This window comes from Geotrypetes seraphini, chromosome 11 (genome assembly GCF_902459505.1).
Source record: "Geotrypetes seraphini chromosome 11, aGeoSer1.1, whole genome shotgun sequence".
NCBI classification, from domain to species: domain Eukaryota; kingdom Metazoa; phylum Chordata; class Amphibia; order Gymnophiona; family Dermophiidae; genus Geotrypetes; species Geotrypetes seraphini.
In genome coordinates, this window is record NC_047094.1 from 19,773,604 (window position 1) to 19,794,754 (window position 21,151).

General features: G+C 47.2%; 2 protein-coding genes across 3 annotated transcripts in view; one reads left to right on the plus strand and one right to left on the minus strand.

Annotated features, from left to right (window-relative positions):
- The window catches only part of NSMCE1 (NSE1 homolog, SMC5-SMC6 complex component), a 114,024-nt gene that overhangs the window by 60,298 nt on the left and 32,575 nt on the right, over positions 1-21,151 (minus strand). The window lies entirely within an intron of this gene.
- Positions 1-21,151, plus strand: part of IL4R (interleukin 4 receptor) — a 56,808-nt gene that overhangs the window by 16,023 nt on the left and 19,634 nt on the right. The window contains exons 5-8 of the mRNA XM_033914928.1: positions 7,707-7,851; positions 14,109-14,278; positions 16,147-16,298; positions 19,809-19,962. Coding sequence (XP_033770819.1) covers positions 7,707-7,851; positions 14,109-14,278; positions 16,147-16,298; positions 19,809-19,962 — 621 coding nt within the window. The remainder of the gene's footprint in view (positions 1-7,706; positions 7,852-14,108; positions 14,279-16,146; positions 16,299-19,808; positions 19,963-21,151) is intronic.

A 21,151-nucleotide genomic window follows, 5' to 3' on the forward strand; every position in this document is an offset into this window, starting at 1 on the left:
CACCCACCAACCAAATCAAAAATAGGGTGAAATAAAGTGAAATTCGATAGTGATAATAATAAATCACATATTCACAGTGCTGAAACAGAGAAAAATACTTTGAAGATCCCCCCCCAGCTGACTCCCAGAATCAAAAAGGAAAACTTAGCTTGCAGGCATGGTCCATAGATGAAAAACAAAGTTTCTATTTGGTTTCTATTTAGTATCGTGTGCAGCTTTTTGCTTAGTGGAGTTAGTTTTGCTTATTTTATAAAGATATCTAGTCCCAATGATAAAATTACGGATAAAACTCTTTATTTAAGAGGACAAGAATATCCAATAGTCTCGTCTCTTAAAATTATAGGAGTTATATTTGATCTTGGGGGAACATACTGATATGCTTGTTAAGAAATGTTTCTTTGCACCATGGAAATTGCGTTCCATTAAAAAAATTATTTGACCCTACCTTTTTTAGATTATTAGTTCAAGCATTAACTTTATCTATTCTTGACTACTGCAATATAATCTTTATCCCAGGACAAGCAGGCAGGTATTCTCACTAGTGGGTGATGTCATCAGACAGAGCCCCGGTACGGACGTCTCACAAGCACGTGTTGCTTGTAGAAACTTAAAGTTTCTAGATGCCCGCACCGCGCATGCGCCGGTGCCTTCCTACCCGGAGATCCGGGCGTGTCTCCTCAGTTCTTTCTTTTCCGCGGAGCTGAGAAGTTCAACTTCTTCATGCGCTAGCTGAATTCAGTTAAATTTGCCTTCCATGTCCGCGTTTTCGCTTTCTTTTAATTACAGTTAACAGTTCTTTTCTTTTCGGTAAAAAAAAAAAAAAAAAGAAGATTATTTCCTCCGGCGGGTCGAACGGGCCGGCCACGTGGCTCAGGCCCACTGGCTTCGACCTCGCGGCGGAGATTTTCCGGCCTATGTCCCGGCCAATCACCGGGTTTAAAAAGTGCAGCAAGTGCCAACGCGCGATTTCACTCACGGACCCTCACTGGCGCTGTTTGTAGTGTTTGGGCCCTGACCACATTCCGAAATCGTGCAGGCCTTGCTCTACCCTTACGGCACGCTCATTCAAACGGCGTTGCCTATTGTGGGAATCGATGTTCAAGATGGACGCAGCTAAGGACCCCTCAGCCTCCACTTCATCCGATACCTCCCCGGTTCGGGCAAAACCGGCATCGACCCCTCCTGCATCGAGCGTGGTGAAACCGGCATCGCTCGCCCCGACACCATCCACGAGCTCGACGTCGGTGCCTGCCCCGGTCTCCTCGGTTCAGGTACCTCTTCCTTCCACAGTGCCACCAATGGTCATCAAAGTGCCGAAAGCTACTAAGCAGAAGCACTCGGCCTCGAAGGAACGCGATGTCCGTGCAGGAGGACCCCCTTTCGGTGCGGATCCCTCCTTATCGGCTTCGCTACGGTCCGTGCTGGAAGCTCAATTCGTTGAGCTCATGCAGACCATCGGACCCGGGCTCATCGCTGCCATACAGGGTGACCTCCCGGTACCGATCCAAAGGGGCGGTCCGCCCCCTCCCCCTCCCCCACACCGTTCGACCTCGACAACCGACGAGGACGAACGGGGGAGGGCGGCGATGCCCACGCGGCAAGCCTCGCTTACCGATATGCCGCCATTAGAACCCATTACGCCTCCGCGCCAACATGGGACCAGACCTCCGATCGATACTCGAAGCCCTGGGCATAGTCAGGAAGAGTTCTTCCGTACTCCTTACCAGACTTGGGTAGCATCGCAAGAACCCGCATCGCAAACCCAGTTACGATCCACCGCTTCCAGCCCTATCCACTTGGGGGCCTCGGGAGACCAGGCGATGCACAGACGATCCCGATCCCCGTCCCGCCACCGAGACGGGCACCGATCGAGACACTCATCCTGGCACTCCTCACGCCATTCGGAGGTGTCACCGCAGAAAAAACTGCAACGTAGGGGATACTCCTCATCAGAGGTGTCCCCTCCGAGGGGCCCGGAGTACGAGGAGACACCGGTGCCCGATTCTCCTTGTCACTCCCCGATGTCCACGGACCTGGAGGCCTCATCCTCCTCCAGCCCGTCCCACAGGCCGACGCTGGCGGAACAATTGTCCTTCTCATCATTCCTCCGACAAATGGCGGATGATCTGGATGTGACCCTTGACACGGGCTCCAGATACTCCAAAGAGTATCTGGACACCATGCATTTACCTAACCCTCCAACGGAGTCGCTTCGGCTCCCCCTGCATAAATTACTGGACCAGACCTTCATGCAGTGCTTCGAAACGCCGTATTCCATACTGGCGATCCCCAGCAAACTCGATGCTCGATACCGCATCGTGCACCATAAAGGGTTCGAGGGCCCTCAACTCTCCCACCAATCCCTACTGGTCGAGTCCTCCCTTAAACGCTCTCATCCCTCCCAGGTCTACGCCTCTGTACCGCCGGGCCGAGAGGGGAGAACGATGGACAAATTTGGTAGAAAATTCTACCAAAACTCCATGATGGCGTCACGGGTGCTAAACTACAACTTCTTTTTCTCTTCCTATCTGGAGTTCTTCTTGCCGGTGCTCCGCAAGTTCACTCCGTTCATAGACAACCAAGCTCGATTCGAGTTCGAGGAAGTGGTAGCCTCCCTCTCCCAATTACGCCTCCAGCTGATGCAATCCTCCTTCGATGCATTCGAACTCTCGGCACGCGCCGCCGCAAGCGCGGTAGCCATGCGTCGCCTGGCATGGCTCCGTACTATCGATATGGATCCCAACCTACAGGACAGACTCGCCAACGTACCATGCGCTGGAGCTGACCTGTTCGATGAGTCTATCGAAACTGTTACCAAGAAGCTGTCGGATCATGAAAAATCCTTTCAATCCATCCTACGGCCCAAACCCAAACCTCAACAGTCTCGACCTTCCAGGCCACCCCTGATTTACCAGCGGCGTTACATGCCCAGACAAACGCCTGCTGCGAGACAGCCTGCAAAGAGACAACCTCCCCAGAAGTCTCAGCAAAAACTTCAGCCACCGGCTGTACCTAAGGCTCCCCAGCCCTTTTGACGCCCCTCCCGGGAGCATAACCTCGGCCTCTCCCATAGGGGGCCGCCTCCATCTTTTTTACCACCGATGGGAGGCTATAACCACGGACCTATGGGTCCTCTCCATCATAAGAGAAGGATACTCTCTTCAATTCCACCGGGCCCCCCCGGACCATCCTCCAAGAGAGTATCCTTCAAGCTCGACGCAGACCGCCCTTCTTCTTCAGGAAGTCCAAACCTTACTTCAGCTTCGGGCTGTCGAGCCGGTCCCGTCAGACCAATTGAACCGAGGGTTTTACTCCCGGTACTTCCTCGTCCCGAAGAAAACGGGCGACCTGCGACCCATTTTAGACCTTCGGGCCCTCAACAAGTTCCTGGTCAAAGAGAAGTTTCGCATGTTGACTCTGGCTTCTCTATACCCCCTCCTCGAGCAGAACGACTGGTTATGCTCCCTGGATCTCAAGGAGGCCTACACTCACATCCCCATTCACCCGGCCTCCCGAAAGTTCCTCAGATTTCGGGTGGGAAATCTGCACCTACAGTATCGAGTGCTACCATTCGGCCTATCTTCGTCCCCCAGAGTCTTCACAAAGTGCCTGGTGGTAGTGGCCGCAGCACTCCGGGACAGGGGTCTACAGGTGTTTCCATACCTCGACGACTGGCTCATCAAGGCCCCGTCAGCCCCAGAGGTCACTTCGGCGGCCTTGGCTACAACCTACTTCCTCCAGAATTTGGGCTTCGAGATCAACTTCTCCAAGTCTCATCTACAACCCACCCAGTCCCTCCCCTTCATCGGAGCGGTCCTGGACACCACACGACTCCGAGCATTCCTGCCCCGGCAACGCATGGAGTCTCTTCTTCATCTCTGCCAGTCGGTGGCTACTCGCCAAACCCTACCGGCGAGACAACTGATGGTGCTCCTGGGCCATATGGCCTCCACAGTACACGTGACACCCTTTGCCAGACTCCACCTCAGGATCCCCCAGTGGACCCTGGCATCACAGTGGAATCAGACATCCGATCCACTGTCCAAACGCATCGTAGTCACACCTGCTCTTCGGCAGTCTCTACTTTGGTGGATGACCTCTTCGAATCTATCCAGAGGTTTGCTGATGCACTCTCCCCCCCATCAGAAAGTTCTCACAACCGATTCGTCGAATTACGCATGGGGGGCCCACCTGGAGGGTCTCCGCACCCAAGGATTCTGGACCAGTGCGGAAAGACTACACCAAATCAATCTATTGGAACTCAGAGCCATCTTCAATGCGCTCCAAGCTTTCCAACACCGACTCCACGACATGGTAATCCTCATTCGCACAGACAATCAGGCCGCCATGTATTATATCAACAAGCAAGGAGGCACGGGCTCGGCCCTCCTTTGCCAGGAAGCTCTACGAGTCTGGGACTGGGCGGTGCGCCACAACGCCCTACTCAGAGCAGTATACATCCAGGGGGAGAACAACGTCTTAGCAGACAAACTAAGCCGTCTGCTACAACCGCACGAATGGACTCTCCATTCCAACCCCCTTCACCAAATCTTCACGCAATGGGGGACGCCTCAGATAGACCTCTTTGCGGCTCCCCACAACGCCAAACTGCCTCAGTTTTGCTCCAGGATCTACACTCCTCATCGCCTCGAGGCAGATGCTTTTCTACTGAACTGGGGGAAACGATTTCTATATGCGTTCCCACCATTCCCGCTGATCCAGAAGACTCTGGTCAAGCTGAAACTCGAACGGGCCACCATGATTCTAATAGCTCCTCGGTGGCCCAGACAACCTTGGTTCTCCCTCCTACTTCAACTCAGCAGCAGGGAACCAGTACCACTTCCAGTGTTTCCTTCACTACTTACTCAACATCAAGGATCACTACTTCATCCCAACCTGCAGTCTCTCCACCTGACAGCTTGGTTCCTCTCAACGTAACCCCTCACCAATTCTCACAAGAAGTGAGGGAGGTCTTGGAAGCTTCCAGGAAGCCCGCCACTCGACAATGCTACTCCCAGAAATGGACCAGATTCTCCTCATGGTGTGTTTCTAAGTCAAAGGAACCTCAGCGAGCTTCCTTATCCTCCGTGCTGGACTATCTCCTACACCTTTCTCAATCTGGGCTCAAGTCCACATCCATATGAGTCCACCTGAGCGCTATTGCGGCGTTCCACCAGCCTCTACAAGGGAAACCCCTCTCGGCCCATCCGGTGGTCGCCAGATTTATGAAAGGACTCTTCCATGTTAACCCTCCTCTCAAACCACCCCCAGTAGTTTGGGACCTCAATGTAGTCCTTTCCCACCTCATGAAGCCCCCGTTTGAACCACTCAACAGGGCCCCTCTGAAGTATCTCACCTGGAAAGTGCTTTTCCTTGTAGCCCTTACGTCCGCTCGCAGAGTCAGCGAACTCCAGGCATTGATGGCGGACCCACCATTCACAGTATTCCACCATGACAAGGTGGTCCTCCGCACTCACCCGAAATTCCTGCCTAAGGTGGTCTCCGAATTTCATCTCAACCAATCCATTGTACTTCCAGTATTCTTCTCTAAGCCTCATTCTCACCACGGAGAATCGGCCCTTCACACTCTAGACTGTAAACGTGCCTTGGCTTTCTACCTGGATCGCACCAAGCCACACAGAACCACTCCTCAACTTTTTGTCTCCTTCGATCCTAACAAGTTGGGAAGACCCGTATCAAAGCGCACCATCTCTAATTGGATGGCGGCTTGTATCTCTTTCTGCTATGCCCAGGCTGGATTATCACTTCCTTGTAAGGTCACAGCCCATAAGGTCAGAGCAATGGCAGCCTCAGTAGCATTCCTCAGATCAACACCAATCGAGGAAATTTGCAAGGCTGCCACCTGGTCCTCGGTTCACACATTCACCTCACATTATTGTCTGGATACCCTCTCCAGACGGGATGGACAGTTTGGCCAAACAGTATTGAAAAATTTATTCTCTTAAGTCGCCAACTCCCCCTCCATCCCACTGAGGTTAACTTGGAGGTCACCCACTAGTGAGAATACCTGCCTGCTTGTCCTGGGATAAAGCAATGTTACTTACCGTAACAGTTGTTATCCAGGGACAGCAGGCAGCTATTCTCACGTCCCACCCACCTCCCCTGGGTTGGCTTCTCAGGCTAGCTACCTGAACTGAGGAGACACGCCCGGATCTCCGGGTAGGAAGGCACCGGCGCATGCGCGGTGCGGGCATCTAGAAACTTTAAGTTTCTACAAGCAACACGTGCTTGTGAGACGTCCGTACCGGGGCTCTGTCTGATGACATCACCCACTAGTGAGAATAGCTGCCTGCTGTCCCTGGATAACAACTGTTACGGTAAGTAACATTTCTATTTGGGAGCTTATAAAACTGTCTTAGGAAGATTAAGGCTCATCCAAAATACAGCGGTCCGTTTAATTTTCGGATTAAAAATACAGGAATAAGTCAGCCCTTCATATCGTCATCTGCACTGGTTGCCAATGGAAGCAAGAGTACTTTTCAAATTTGCTTGTATTTGCTATAAGACGTTATTTGGATTAGCTCAGTTATATCTCTTCTCTCATTTTGAATTGTACTGTTCGACTAGGTCTACTCGGCGTAGTGGTCTATTCTCTTTTCCTAATCCCAAAAATTGCCGCTATAAAAAGTATTTTGATCGATCCTTGGCTTATCAAGTAGGTAAAGTTCAAGTATGGTTGGACGACCTGATTCAACAATCTGCATCTTATTGCACCTTTAGAAAACTGGTTAAGACCTATTTGTTCAAAAAATTTGTTACTTGATTGATGACTACGTCATAGTTTCTTAGGTTCATAGACAACGGCGCGAAAGACAAAAGCGCGCGCCGCCGCACCGCTCTAAATTACAGTTTTTAGGGGCTCTGACGGGGGGTTTTGTTGGGGAACCCCCCCAGTTTACTTAATAGACATCGCGCCGGCGTTATGGGGGGGTTTGGGGGGTTGTAACCCTCCACATTTTACTGTAAACTGAACTTTTTCCCTAAAAACAGGGAAAAAGTGAAGTTTTCAGTAAAATGTGGGGGGTTACAACCCCCCACACCCCCCACAACGCAGCGCGATGTCTATTAAGTAAAGTGGGCCCACGCCCCCCCCCCCGTCGGAGTGCTAAAAACAGTAATTTAGAGCGGCGCAGCAGCGCGCGCTGCGCTCAATTGTCTGGGTGCGCCTTTGTCCCGGCGCGCTTTTGACCTGACACCGTTTCTTATTGTATTTTTCACTATTGGAATATTGCACTGCTTTTCTGTGTGCTTTGTATCATCACTGGATGTCCAGTCCTTTTTAATCTGTGAACCGCCTAGAACTTTTTGGGTGTTGGCGGTATAGAAAAATGAAGTTATTATTATTATCTAGGTGGCCTGTGGAAGCCTTTTTACTAAACTGGTAAGTTTTTTACACTTACCAAATCTCAACTGCAAAACTTAAGGTGTGGTGAGGGCAAAACCTGTCTGGTAAATGCAGAAGGTGTGCCCAGCATCTAACCTTGCCAGTTCTATAACTGGGTGCCCACATTTAAGTGCCAATATCTGCGTGTTTGTGGGTAAATGTACACTTATGAGCTTAAGGGGTACCAAACCAGCTAAGGGGGGGGGGTCTGTAAGTTGCATAGTGTCAGTGGTGTAGTGAAATTGTGCAGATGGCCTCTGATATGCTATGTTTTTAATCAGTTGTTTCCATTTCTGTCTAGTAATCACAGATGGTCAGGCGAAGAACCTGGAGTGCTACAATGATTATGAACATGAGATGGTTTGCATGTGGGAAGTGGAAATTTTGACAAGGAGCTGCAGAGACCAGTATTTGCTAAAATATGAACATTTGAACTACCCCTCTCCGTAAGTACAGTACAGTGTCTGTTGCATTCCTTTATCATTGACCGACTATTGTAAAGGAAATAACCAACCAGTTCTGTAAAGATCTAGTTCTCTTTTATATCTGAACTAGTATTTAAGCCCGTTACATTAACGGGTGCTAGAATATATGCCTGTCTGTCTTTCTTTATTTATGTCTCTCTCCCTGTTCCTGTCTCTTTCTTCCTTCCTTTCTGTCTCTCTCCCTCCTACTATTTTTCTCTCTCTCCCTGGCACCCTTTGTCTGTCTGTCTGTCTTTATTTCTGTCTGTCTCTCCCTGGCCTCCTTTGTCTGTCTGTATTTCTTTCTGTCTCTCCTCCCCCCCCCCCCCCCCACTTTCCTTTGCAGAAGCAGCAGCGGTATTTCCATTCCCCTCCAGGTCCCTGTGAAGCCCCCCCCCCCACACACACACACACTTTCCTTTGCAGAAGCAGCAGCGGTATTTCCGTTCCCCTCCAGGTCCCTGTGAAGCCCCCCCCCCCCCACTTTCCTTTGCAGAAGGAGCAGCGGTATTTCCGTTCCCCTCCAGGTCCCTGTGAAGCCCCCCCACATACACACATACATTTTCCTTTGCAGAAGCAGCAGCGGTATTTCCCTTCCCCTCCAGGTCCCTGTGAAGCAATTCCCTTCTCTTACGTGAGCTGTCCTGCTCCGTTCGGCCCCTCCCTTCTCTTAATACGATTTGACCTGCTCCGTTCGGCCCCTCCCCCTTCCCTTCCCATGGGCTGGCCTGCTGCGGCCGAAGGTTAGTTTTAAAAGTGCCGGTGGCGGCTCCTCTTACGCTGCTGATCCTCCTGAAGAGCAGCCTGCGATGGTGGCCGGCTTTAGCGAACCTCGCAGGCCGCTCTCCAGCCTCGGTAGCACGTTCCCTCTGACGCACGGGATCGCGTCAGAGGGAACGTGCTATCAAGTTGGAGAGCGGCCTGCGAGGTTCCCTAAAGCCAGCCACCATCGCAGGCTGCTCTTTACAGGAGGTTCAGCAGCAGCGGCGGCGGCGAATGAGGGCCAGGTGTGTTCCCTGCCGAGGACGCGGGCAGGAAGAGAGCTTGCCTGGCTCCAGGGTGAGTGAGGGCGGGAGGAGGGGAGTGGCCAGAGTGATCATTGGCCGGGTTCTAAAATGGAACACGGCCACGGATCACACACCACAGCGACAGTAATCACGCTTTTTTAAAAGCGCATGTGCCGCTAACCTTTTATTATATCTGAATGATAGACTGTTTCCCTGTCTCATCCTGTCATTCTCATTCTGTCAGTACTGACGGGTGCAAACACCACCTGACTTTCCCACAGCTTTTGACTTTTGCAGAAAGCAGTGCGGTGATTGGTGTGTTCGCTCATGAGAATACACAGGAGTTAAAGTCATAAGAACATCAGAATAGTCTTACTGGCATTGTAAAATTGAAGTTGGAACTCTGGATCATCTTTTATTTTATTGTCCATATATTCAGGCATTTTGGTTATCAATATGGGATCAAGTTAACCTCTTTATGGAAAATCATGTGGCATTGTCATATGATACAGTTTTATTTGGAATGTCTTGGCCCTTCTTAAGAAATCTTCAGTAGCACACAACCTCTACAAAGATCCACCACCAATGCTTCTATTTAGTTATGAAGCCAGAGTCCCAAGAGCTTCTCAGAGGTTCTGAGGCAACAGAACCACACATTCTCAGCTAGTCGTTTGACCTGAACATCATCAACATAAAGCGAGTCCAGATCAAGAAACTCCTCATATTTGTCTTGGATAGGCTTAACAAACATCTGGATTTACCCGAGCATGTCCTCTTTTTAGAGGACTGTCCAGGCATCCGGATGGGTTTTCAAAACCCGGCACTTTGTCCGGGATTTGAAAACCATTGAGCTCGGGCCCACATCTGGAAGGCATCTGTGACATCATTGTGTTGCATCTGCACATGCACAGATGCTCTCTAGATGTGGCCCCAAAGAAACGGGGTTTGTGTGGAGCCGGGGTTGGGGGAGTGGAACGAGACGGGGCCACATGGCCTCGATTTTTTTTTTTAGGACAAAATCTGGCAACCCTAGTCTTGGAGAAAACTGGATTGGGATTGGGAATGGCTACAGCTGGTGCAACGCTGGGTACTGCAAAGGCAGATTCTCAAACCAGTCCTTGGGACACACCCAGTTAATGAGGTTTTTCGGTGACGGGACTAAATTGCGCGAGACAACAGCGCACTGACAACTGAGCGTAGACAACTGAGTGCAAGGTTGACGGCGCGACGAAGAAAAGCACTATTTTAAAGGGCTCCGACGGGGGGTGTGTGGGGGGGGAACTCCCCCACTTTACTTAACAGACATTGCGCTGGCGTTGTGGGGGGGGTTTGGGGGGTTGTAACCCCCCTCATTATACTTAAAACTGAACTTTTTCCCTAAAAAACAGGCAAAAAGTTCGGTTTCAAGTATAATGTGGGGGGTTACAACCCCCCAAACCCCCCACAACGCCAGCGCGATGTCTGTTAAGTAAAATAAGGGGGTTCCCCACCAACACCCCCCGTCGGAACCCTTTAAAATACTGCTTTTCTTCGGCGCGCCGTCAACCTTGCGCTCAGTTGTCGGCGTGCCGTTGTCTCGCGCGATTTTGTCTATGAACCGGTTTTTCAAGATAGTCTCAACAAATATTCATGAGATAAAGTTGCATGCACTGCTGCCTTAGGGTTGCCATATGACTCCAGAAAAAGGAGGACGGATTGAGACATCTGGGTTTTACTCGGGGGGCCACGACTGGAGGGCATCCATGCATGCGCATATTCATGCGATGTTATCACATCACAGCCATGCATGCTCGTAGGCCGTCCAGATGCGGTCCCGAGCTCAGGGAAGGAGAGGAGAAGAGGTTTATGTGGGGGCAGGGCTGGGATGGAATGGGGCGGGGCCATGTGTCCTTTTTTCAAAACCCGGACGAAAAGCCGTCCGGTCCCCTGGACATGTCCGAGGAAATCCGGATGTCTAGTAACCCTACATTTGGGGATGGAGTGGGGGAAGGGTTGTGGGTTGGTCTTGGACAGTAAAGTATACAGGAAGCTCTGTACGTACTCTCCCTTGGACCCTTTCCTACCTGCTATCTTGCTTACTACAAAGTATCCAGCTTCCGGCCTTCGCAGATATTAAAAATGAAACTGCAGGAAATTTAGTTTGCAAACCCACAGGTAATTTGCATCTACCAGCCTGGAAAATACTGTGCAGGGTTTAATTACTGCCCGCTTTATGAGTACAAAGGGCACCTTAAGAATAAGAAAACAAACTGACTGAATGCGTCTGTCTTGGCAGATCTCACTGGAGAAACACCCACATCCAAGAGACAAGGCTCAAAACATATAAGCTGAATATATATATATATATATTTTAATTTCATTTGGGTTTTCTTTTATTTGAAATTATTTCTTGTATGCCAATCCAAGCAAAGCCTCTCTTGGAGTGCTCCAGTGTAACATATATAATTATAAAAATATACAGACAATAAACACTACATTAAAAACATACCACATAACAATATACACACACATATGCACACTGTACTCTTGCACTTCAGAAACACAGATACAATCTCATCAGGCACATATATCCACAGGCAAATACTCTCACTTTTCAGACAGACACACATTCCCTCTCTTCTGATGGGGCGGGGCCAGACATCCGGGATTTCGCTGAGAAAAATATGGTAACTCGAGGCAGGAGGCACCAGCAGATGGAGGAAGGGTGGGTGGGTTTATCAGATGCCATCAGCAGTGGCTTAAGGGGGTGTCAGCACTTGTTTTGGCCAGGAGTAAAGAGTGGAGTGCAAAATTTTAAGCTGTAGAGTGTCAATATAACATTTCCCCCTTCAGTTCTTCCTCAGTATCTGGGCAATTAAAAGTACATAAGATCGTGACTCACCCTTCCTACGATGGCAGTCTACAAGCTCTTGTGAAAACCTCTGTTACAATTGCCGTCATGCCACAGGACACTGGTCAAGGTGCAGTGTGGGATAAACATGACTCTCCATTTACTGGAGGATCCAACTTAAATGTGCAGCTGTAATTTTCAAAATCCTATATGGTATTTTTCTCCTTTGGTTCCTGTCTCATTTAATTCACAAGAAACCTCTAATTCTAGGAGCTCTCGGAAAGGTCGGGCTCCTTTTACAAAGGCGCGCTAGCGTTTTTAGCGCACGAACTGGATTAGCGCGCTACTCCCATATGAACGTTTGAGCAGGCTGCGCTTATATTCTCTCGAAGAACGCAGGGAAAGGGGGGACATGATAGAAACGGTGTCAGGTCAAAAGCGCGCCAGGACAAAAGTGCGCGCAGACAACTGAGCGCAACGCAGAGCTGCGCACCGAAGAAAATGACTGTTTTAAAGGGCTCCGACAGGGGGTGTGGGGGAACCCCCCCACACTTTACTTTATACAGATCGCACCACGTTGTGGGGGTGTTGTGGGGGGTTTGGGGGGTTGTACTGAAAACTTCACTTTTTCCCTAAAAAACAGGGAAACAGTTAAGTTTCCAGTATAATGAGGGGGGTTACAACCCCCCAAACCCCTCACAACGCCACCGCAATCTGTATTAAGTAAAGTGGGGGGGTTCCCCAACAAAAAACCCCCTCGGAGCCCCTAAAAACACTCTTTTTCTTCGGCGCGTGCTTCCGTCTTGCACTCAGTTGTCGGCGCGCACCTTTGTCTTTGGTGGTTTTGTCTGTGAACCAATAGAAACATTCAAATACATCATGGGCCGTATTGATGTGGAGGAAGAAATATTTTGTCTTATGGGTCCCACGGCGACAAGAGGGCATCCGCTGAAACTCAGGGGGGGAAGATTTCATGGGAACACCAGGAAGTACTTCTTCACCGAAAGGGTAATTGATCGATGGAATGGTCTTCCACGTCAGGTAGTCGAGGTCAGAACCACGCTCAACTTCAAGGGACGATGGGACAGACAGGTGGGGTCGCTCCAGAGGAATGCTTAAAAGGTGGATTCCTGAAGGAGGGAGGGAGGAGGGAGGGTTCTTGAGTGGGCAGACTTGTTGGGCCGTCGGCCCTTTTCTGCCGTCGTACTCTATGTTTCTATGTTTACTCTAAAAACTACAGCAGCGGCAAGCGTGTGCGGCATTTTAGCGCGAGTTAAGGCCCTAACACACCTTTGTAAAAGGAGCCCATAAACTTGGCTTTCCCACTCTTAAAGGAATACTATGGTCAATTTTTGTCAATCATTTTCCTTTTTATTCGTAAAACTTTGGAATGGCCTTCCTCCTATAATTAGAGTTCTCCCTCATCTACCCACTTTTCGTCAAGTACTGAAGACATATTTATTTCAGAAATCAATCATAAAAGATAAAAATTTTGGCCTAAAAGATATACCCCCCTGTTGCTCTAACCGCTAGCGCGTCCATAAACTAACATGCACACGTTAGCATTCAATGCGTGGTTAGTGCGCGTTTGTAAAAGGAGCCCATAGTCTATGTTCTAATCTCTTGAATAATTTTATTAATACAGTGGTACCTCGGTTTGCGAGTGTTTTGCAAGACGAGCAAAACACTCAGCAGACTTTTGACTCGCAAACCGAGCACTGCCCCGATCAACGAGCACTTACAGGGAATTCCTCTTCCGTCTTCCGGCCAGCCTTCTACATCGGGTGCCTTCCGCAGGTTGGAGGACCTCTGTCTGGGCCTGCGCGGCCGGGTGCTGTCCCTCCTGTGCGTTGCGTGTGACGCGCACAGCATCAATCATCGGCGTTGTGCGTGTTGTGTGCGGCGTGCGGGTGGGGGCTCTCCAGCATCCGAGGGGCATCCAACGTGGAGGGCTGGCTGGCGGATGGAGGAGGCATCCCTCTGAAGGCACTGCGAGGTTCTCCGGCGGCTGGCATCCCTCCCCCCCCCTCCCGAAGCGGCACTGTGGGGTTCTCTGGCGGCTGGCATCCCCCCTGAAGCGGCACTGTCGGGTTCATCTTCTGATGACGAACGGAGGAGATGGCGCTGCAGCACCCGGCCCCGACAGGTATAGACCCTGGGTTCTAGAACGAATCATCTGAGTTTCCATTATCCCCAATGGGGAACTTTGTTTTGATAAACGAGCATTTTGGATTACGATCATGCTCCTGGAACTGATTATGCTCGTAATCCAAGGTACCACTGTATTTTGTTAACTGAGTTGCGCCCTCCTGTTGGGATGAATCAGTGTAAAAAAACAAATCAAAGATTAGATTAGATATTTAGCATGCAGTCATCGTTTTAAGTTTTCTGTTCTCTTTCAGGAGTAACACGTGTATTCCAGAAAACATGAAAGTGGGAGATGACATTTTATTTTCCAAGTGTTCCTGCACAATCTTTTTTCCTTACTTCTTCGTTTCCGATGATTATAATATAGAGATTCTATATAACAAGAAAGTGGTGCTGAATGACACAGTCACTCCTTTGTCGATTGGTAAGATATATCTAAGGAATCATTATTTAAACTTTCATCGTTGTGTCTCATAAGCCTTTTTTTTTTTTTAGCTCCAGCACACTAACCCCCTCTTCTACGAAACCGCACTAGCGTTTTTTAGCACGGGGAGCCATGCTGAATGGCCCGCGCTGCTCCCGATGCTCATAGGAACTCCATGAGCATCGGGAGCAGTGCGGGCCATTCAGCGTGGCTCTTTGCGCTAAACACCGCTAGCGCGGTATCGTAGAAGAGGGGGTAAATGGAGGAAATGTTTTTTGTGACACATCATATTTGAAATTATAGCTCTGTAAATGTTCACCGGCACGGGCAGCATCTTCCACCTGCTGCTCGCGCTGTCCTCGGCTCCCTCCCGAGGTCACGTCCAAGTCCCGTGGCAGGAAGCAACGTCAGAAGGGAGCCAAGGCTGGAGAACGCAGCAAGTGGAAGATGCCGCTCTTGCTGGCATACATTTACAGGGGTGCGCCGGGGGGCGGGGAGGAGGAGAGGCGCCGGCACTGGTGGTGACAGACTCTTGCGTACGCAATGTGCGCTTCATCTATTCTAGTGTATATTTATTTTATGAATGATTTTGTATGAAGGGGATTTTGAAAATCAATTCTGGAATCTCTCGCAGCACGCCCGGAATCTCTTTGTTTCGCACCAGTGTGCCGCGGCGCACAGTTTGCAAAGCACTGACATAAATGATAATAACCTCTTGTAGAACGTTGACTGGTGGAAAAGTGCACACCATGTTTTGATGGCACTTATTTTGCCAGGAAAAAGAAGACAATCCTTTTCTGGATATCCCTTATGAATATGCATAACATGCATTTAGAAGAAGAGAAAAACTAATACATGTATACACACCCCATTAATAATTTATTCAATCAACCTTACTTTTTTCATAAATGTTATAAATATATTGAATATACCACCCACTAACTTATAACAAATACCTATTTCAACAGACAACCCAAGCAAATGCCCTTGTTGCCCCGAAAACCTGGATAATCAGTTCCACATTGTCCAATGTTTTATTTAAAATGTCCTTGGCCAAACTGGTGCTTCATGGATTAAATTCCTGCTTTTCATGATAAGATCTCATTCACTCTGGCTGGCTTGAATATTCTGTCAGTTGTTATTCAAGAGTGAATGAGATCTTATCATGAAAGCAGGGGTTTAATCCACGAAACACCAGTTTGGCCAAGGGCATTTTAAATAAAACATTGGACAATGTGGAACTGATTATCCAGGTTTTCATGGCAACAAGGGCATTTGCTTGGGTTGTCTGTTGAAATAGGTGTTTGTTATAAGTTAGTGGGTGGTATATTCAATATATTTATAATATTTATGAAAAAAGTAAGGTTGATTGAATAAATTAATGTTGTGTGTTTACATGTATTCGTTTTTCTCTTCTTCTAAATGTATGTTATGTGATTAAAGAAAAAATAGAGAAAGATTTGTATTTGATAACGTCCGTTAGTAGTATTGATTATGAATATGCATGAGGCACATTTGCATGCCTTTAGCCTCCATTGTATACAAATCTGCATCATTCATATTAATTAGGAATATCCCAAAAACTTGAGTGGCTGGTGGTCCACCAGGACAGGCTTAAGAACCACTGCCTTAGTTAACATTTTCTGTTCTAAAGCTTTATTGTGACCTGCCTTGTTCTTTGAGAGAAAGACAGGCAATCCGATTTCGCCAGATTAATTCAATTTATATTACCTAGTAAGAAATGCATAGCAAACACATTTGCAATGAAGGGTGTGTTCTTCCTGGAAATCTTTAACTTGCTTCTATACCTTCTGATAAACTTAAAAAATTATAATATATTTTTCTCATTGTTTCTTTCAAAAACAAAGTTAAGCCAATACCACCCCAAAATCTCACAGTTACAAAGAATGAGAATGGCAATTTCATCTTACGCTGGGATAAATCCTACAACAAATTCAGCATCCTTTATGACATGCTTGATTTTGAAGCTACTTATTACAACAAGCAGAACCCTGAAAAGGTAATTTAGAATTTTATGTTGGAAGCTCTGGATCCCTTGTAATTGAATAAAGTGGTAGCACTGTCAGGTGATACAGTTCAGGCAATCTTTGTGCAAGTAACGGGCAAAGGAGCTAGAGACCATCTTGCAATTTCCTGGGTGCTCCCTGCCTGCCTGCCTTCTCATCATCTTCCTAGAACCTGGTAAAGGTCACCTATGAGCTTTCAGGTGGGCAGGAACTCAATTCTAAGCATTACCGTATTTTTCGCTCCATAAGACGTACCTGACCATAAGATGTACCCTAGATTTAAAGGAGGAAAACAAGAAAAAAACCATTCTGAACCAAATTCTCCCTGCCAGGCTCTGCATCCTGTCCCCCCTCCCTGCTAGACTCAGTACCCTGCCCCCCCCTCTGGTGGTCTGGTGGCCTACCAATAAACATTTGTGGGGTGGTCAACGCCAAAAAAGGCGGTCCAACTCCTCACAGCAAAGGACCTTGGTACCACAAAAGACAACAGTAGGGAAAACAAAAGGTGGAACCAAGTCCTGGACTTGGAGGAGCTAAAATATCAATGTTTATTGGTGTTAACTAAAAAATATATAAAATACAATGTCATGGAATATATTATAGAAACATATTATAAAAATCTGACCGATGCCAACATTTAGCCAACATTGTGCAGTCAGAAGATTCGCACAAGAGTACATCCCATGATGGTCCCGGACCTGTTGGGCTGCCGCATGAGTGGACTGCTGGGCACGATGGACCTTAGGTCTGACCCAGCAGAGGCATTGCTTATGTTCTTATGGCTGTTTTACCTCCAGCCTACTGTGCTAAGGACCCCTGAGGAAAGCAATTCATTGCCGAAACACAGACCGTGTAGGGTCCGTTTATCTCATACCTAGCACCTTTTCAGTCAGTGCATGAGCCAATCACTTATCACAGAAAGGGGAACATCAAGTTTATTAAAAGTTTGTTGTACACACAATGTCAAGTACTTCAATGCGTATGACAATTTAAAATTGGGAGACAAAAATAAAACAATTTTATACAAATAAACGTACACTTTATACATACAAATAATTATCGATACAAAAGGAAAGAGGGGTGAACTACAATCTTTTAAAGAAGATAAAGATACATTTAGGGAAAAAACATCGGGAAGGTAATGAAGAATAATTTTTAAAATGTGGCTAAGCCTAAAGGAGAGGGTAGGGGAGATTGTGACCTATACATAAGGTCTAATTAAGATTAGGTATTTGAGCATAAGGATTAATAAGAGATGGATTATTCTACCTATGTCTCAAATGCATCTTCGTACAAGTGACATTTTAATGAACTTTAAAATTTTTCTAATGAGGATTCACCAAATAAGTAAATGGTGTCAGGTCAAAAGCGCGCCGGGACAAAGGCGCTGCGCAACGCGGAGGTGCACGCTGAAGAAGACTGTTTTAAAGGGCTCCGACGGGGGATGTGGGGGGAACCCCCCCACTTTACTTTATACAGATCGCGCCGCATTGTTGGGGCATTGTGGGGGGGTTTGGGGGGTTGTAACCCCCACATTTTACTGAAAACTTCACTTTTTCCCTAAAAAACAGGGAAACAGTTAAGTTCCCAGTATAATGAGGGCGGTTACAACCCCCCAAACCCCCCCTCCCAACACTGCCACGATCTGTATTAAGTAAAGTGGGGGGTTCCCTAACAAAACCCCCCGTCTGAGCCCCTAAAAAACACTCTTTTTCTTCGGCGCGCGCTTCCGTCTTGCGCTCAGTTGTCGGCGCACGCCTTTGTCTTCGGCGGTTTTGTCTATCAACCAAGTAAATTGGTAAATTGTTCCAAAGCTGGGGTGCTATAACCGAAAAAATGTTGAGATCTTCTAGTACCTATTACTTGTAAAGAAGGGATAGTCAGCAAATGCTGTTCTGTTGATCTAAGTGACCCCCTTACTAATTAAATCACACTGGCTTCCTATAACCCACCGAATTACCTTTAAAATATTATTTTTGGTTTTCAAAACATTAAGCTTCAATGAACCCCAATTTATTGCAAAAATGATTGTCCCACACAAATCTGCTCGTTCACTAAGATCCTCTTCATTAAATTTGTTATCAGTCCCTTCATTAAGAATCATAGGCACAAGACGCAATGATATATTCTCTGTAAAAGCGCCCACACTGTGGAACTCCCTTCCAAATTTTATTAAAAACGAAAAAGACCTTGTTGCGTTTAAGAAAATTTTAAAAACATATTTATTCCAGGACGCATTTGACCTATAAAACATAGTCTTTTTTAGGTTTTCATACCCTTCTTTTTCATCTTAACCCATCTTCACCCAATGTGTTTTTACCCTTGGATGTTAAACTTTAATAGATAACAAAATTGTAACTTCTTCCCTTGCTTCCCACCCCTTCATGTTCGTCAATCTTTGTCAGTTTCTTAAGTGATTTTTGTCAACTAAATGTATGTCTGTCTTTTAATTGATTTTTATTAACTAAATGTATCTTAATTGATTTTTATTAACTAAATGTATTGCCACACTCTGATGGTTTTTAATTGTACATCGCTTAGGTATTGTGATAAGCGATTCATCAAATAAAGGTAAACTTGAAACTTGAACTTGAAACTTGAAACTTAAGTGTCCTCGCTGGAGAATACGGTATCAGGAAACGATCCAGAAATATTGGTGCGTTGGTTTGTTGGATTTTAAAGGTTATCAGTGCAATTTTATAAATTATTCTACGTGAGATTGGTAACCAGTGGGAACATTTCACAATGAGCTGCTGATTGCTCCTGCAGTTTCAATGCAGCAATAATTTGCATGCTCATTGATTATTGCAACACCACTGTATATTTTTTTTTTCACTAGTTTTATGGTAGAAAGCCACATGCTCAGCCATCCACGCTTGGTTCTCTGCATTAGCCTCAAAAAGAGCCCAAAGGGTTAATTTCTGATGGTATACATAGAGACTGCATGTTTAAGAAGTTTTCTCACCTCAAGCTATCAGTGGTCAACAGTGAGATGCACCCGGGGCAGTGATGCCTTTCCCCTGCCCTCATCTCTGCCCCCCCCTCTCCTTCCCTGATACTCCCTATGCGCAGATGCCCTCCAGACGAGGCCCCAAAGAGACAAGGTTGAGGGGCAGAATGAGGCGAGGCTGGGGGCGGGGCCAGGCAGAACAGGGCAGGGCTACACATCCTCTTTTTCTGGACCAAAAATCTGGTAACCTTGATACATAGGACTATTTCTGTGAAACATTATAACAATCAAATTGCCATGTTAACATACACTTAGGTTCATAAAGTTACAATATTGCATTCATAGATAATGGTTACAAGGTTTTCAGTTTTACTACTAGAATTACCCCATACGTGCTTTCTGATGTCCCCTGGCCTAATCTTTGTTCCAGAAATAGCTCCACGAAAATGTGTTTAAAAAAACATGTCTACTATTGAAGTGGGCGCTTTTACCCCCATACAAGGCGGGTGGTTTTTCCAGATTAAACAGCTTTTGCATTCCAACCTCTTTTTAGAGTCATACCGCAAGGCTCAGTAGTCTTGAGACATCCTACAAAATCCTGACAAAAGAGTTGGATCCAGGTGACTATGTTGCCAAAGTCCGGTCCCATCCAACAAAAACTGGAGGGCAGTGGAGTGAATGGAGTTCTGTGGTTGAATGGCGTAAAGGTAAGTTATAGGACCAGCACTCAATATCGCAATATCCAGGGAACTTCGATACTATAGATCATCAATTGTTAATCCATAGGCTTTGTGACATAGGGATCTCTGATCAAGTGTTAGACTAGTTTAAATCATATTTTAAAGATCATTCCTCGAAAGTCCAGTTTATTGGTTCTACCTCTGACACTTTCTCTAATGACAATGGGATCCCACAAGGTTCCATTCTCTCCCCTATGCTGTTTAATATCTTCCTCGCTCCACTTATCACATTAGGGCAATCCATTGGGTTCTCTATCTTCGCCTACGAGGATGATATTCAACTTACCCACCCTGTTGATCTGGACAACCCTGCAGATATCTCGCCCATTAATTTGAAACTGGAACAGATCGGCCATTGGTTGAACACAAATATGCTAGCTCTCAACATCAGCAAAACCAAAGTAATGATTTTCCCAATCAAGGAAGGCCTTACCCTTCCCTGCCCTATAACAATAAAATCAGTCTCTGTTCAGATAGTCGCATCTATTAAACTTCTCGGTGTTACTTTCGACGGAAAACTCTCTTTCCATGAACAAATAAGCTCAGTAGTTAAGAAATGTTTCTACCGTCTTAGAATGATTCGATCTCTTGCCACTCTATTAGATCATAGAAACATAGAAAAAGCGGCAGAAAAGGGCTATAGCCCACCAAGTCTGCCCATTCCAAGTATCCCCCCCCCCTGAATTTACTCCCTTAAAGATCCCACAAGAGTATCCCATTTTTTCTTAAAATCCGTCACGCTGCTGGCCTTTATCACCTGGAGTGGGAGTCTGTTCCAATGATCCACCACTCTTTCGGTGAAGAAGTACTTCCTGGAATCGCCATGAAACTTCCCTCCCCTGATTTTCAGCGGTGGTCGAGGGTCCCATGAGCCAGAAGATATCATCTTCTGACTCGATGCATCCTGTGATGTATTTATACGTTTCAATCATATCTCCCCGTTCTCTTCTTTCCTCGAGTGAGTACAGTCGCAACTTCTTTAGTCTTTCTTCATACGGGAGATCCTTGAGCCCCATGACCATCCTGGTGGCCGTTCGCTGAACTGACTCGATCCTCAGCACGTCCTTTCGGTAGTGTGGTCTCCAAAACTGAACACAGTACTCCAAGTGTGGCCTCACCAAGGCTCTGTACAACGGCATCATAACTTCAGGTCTCC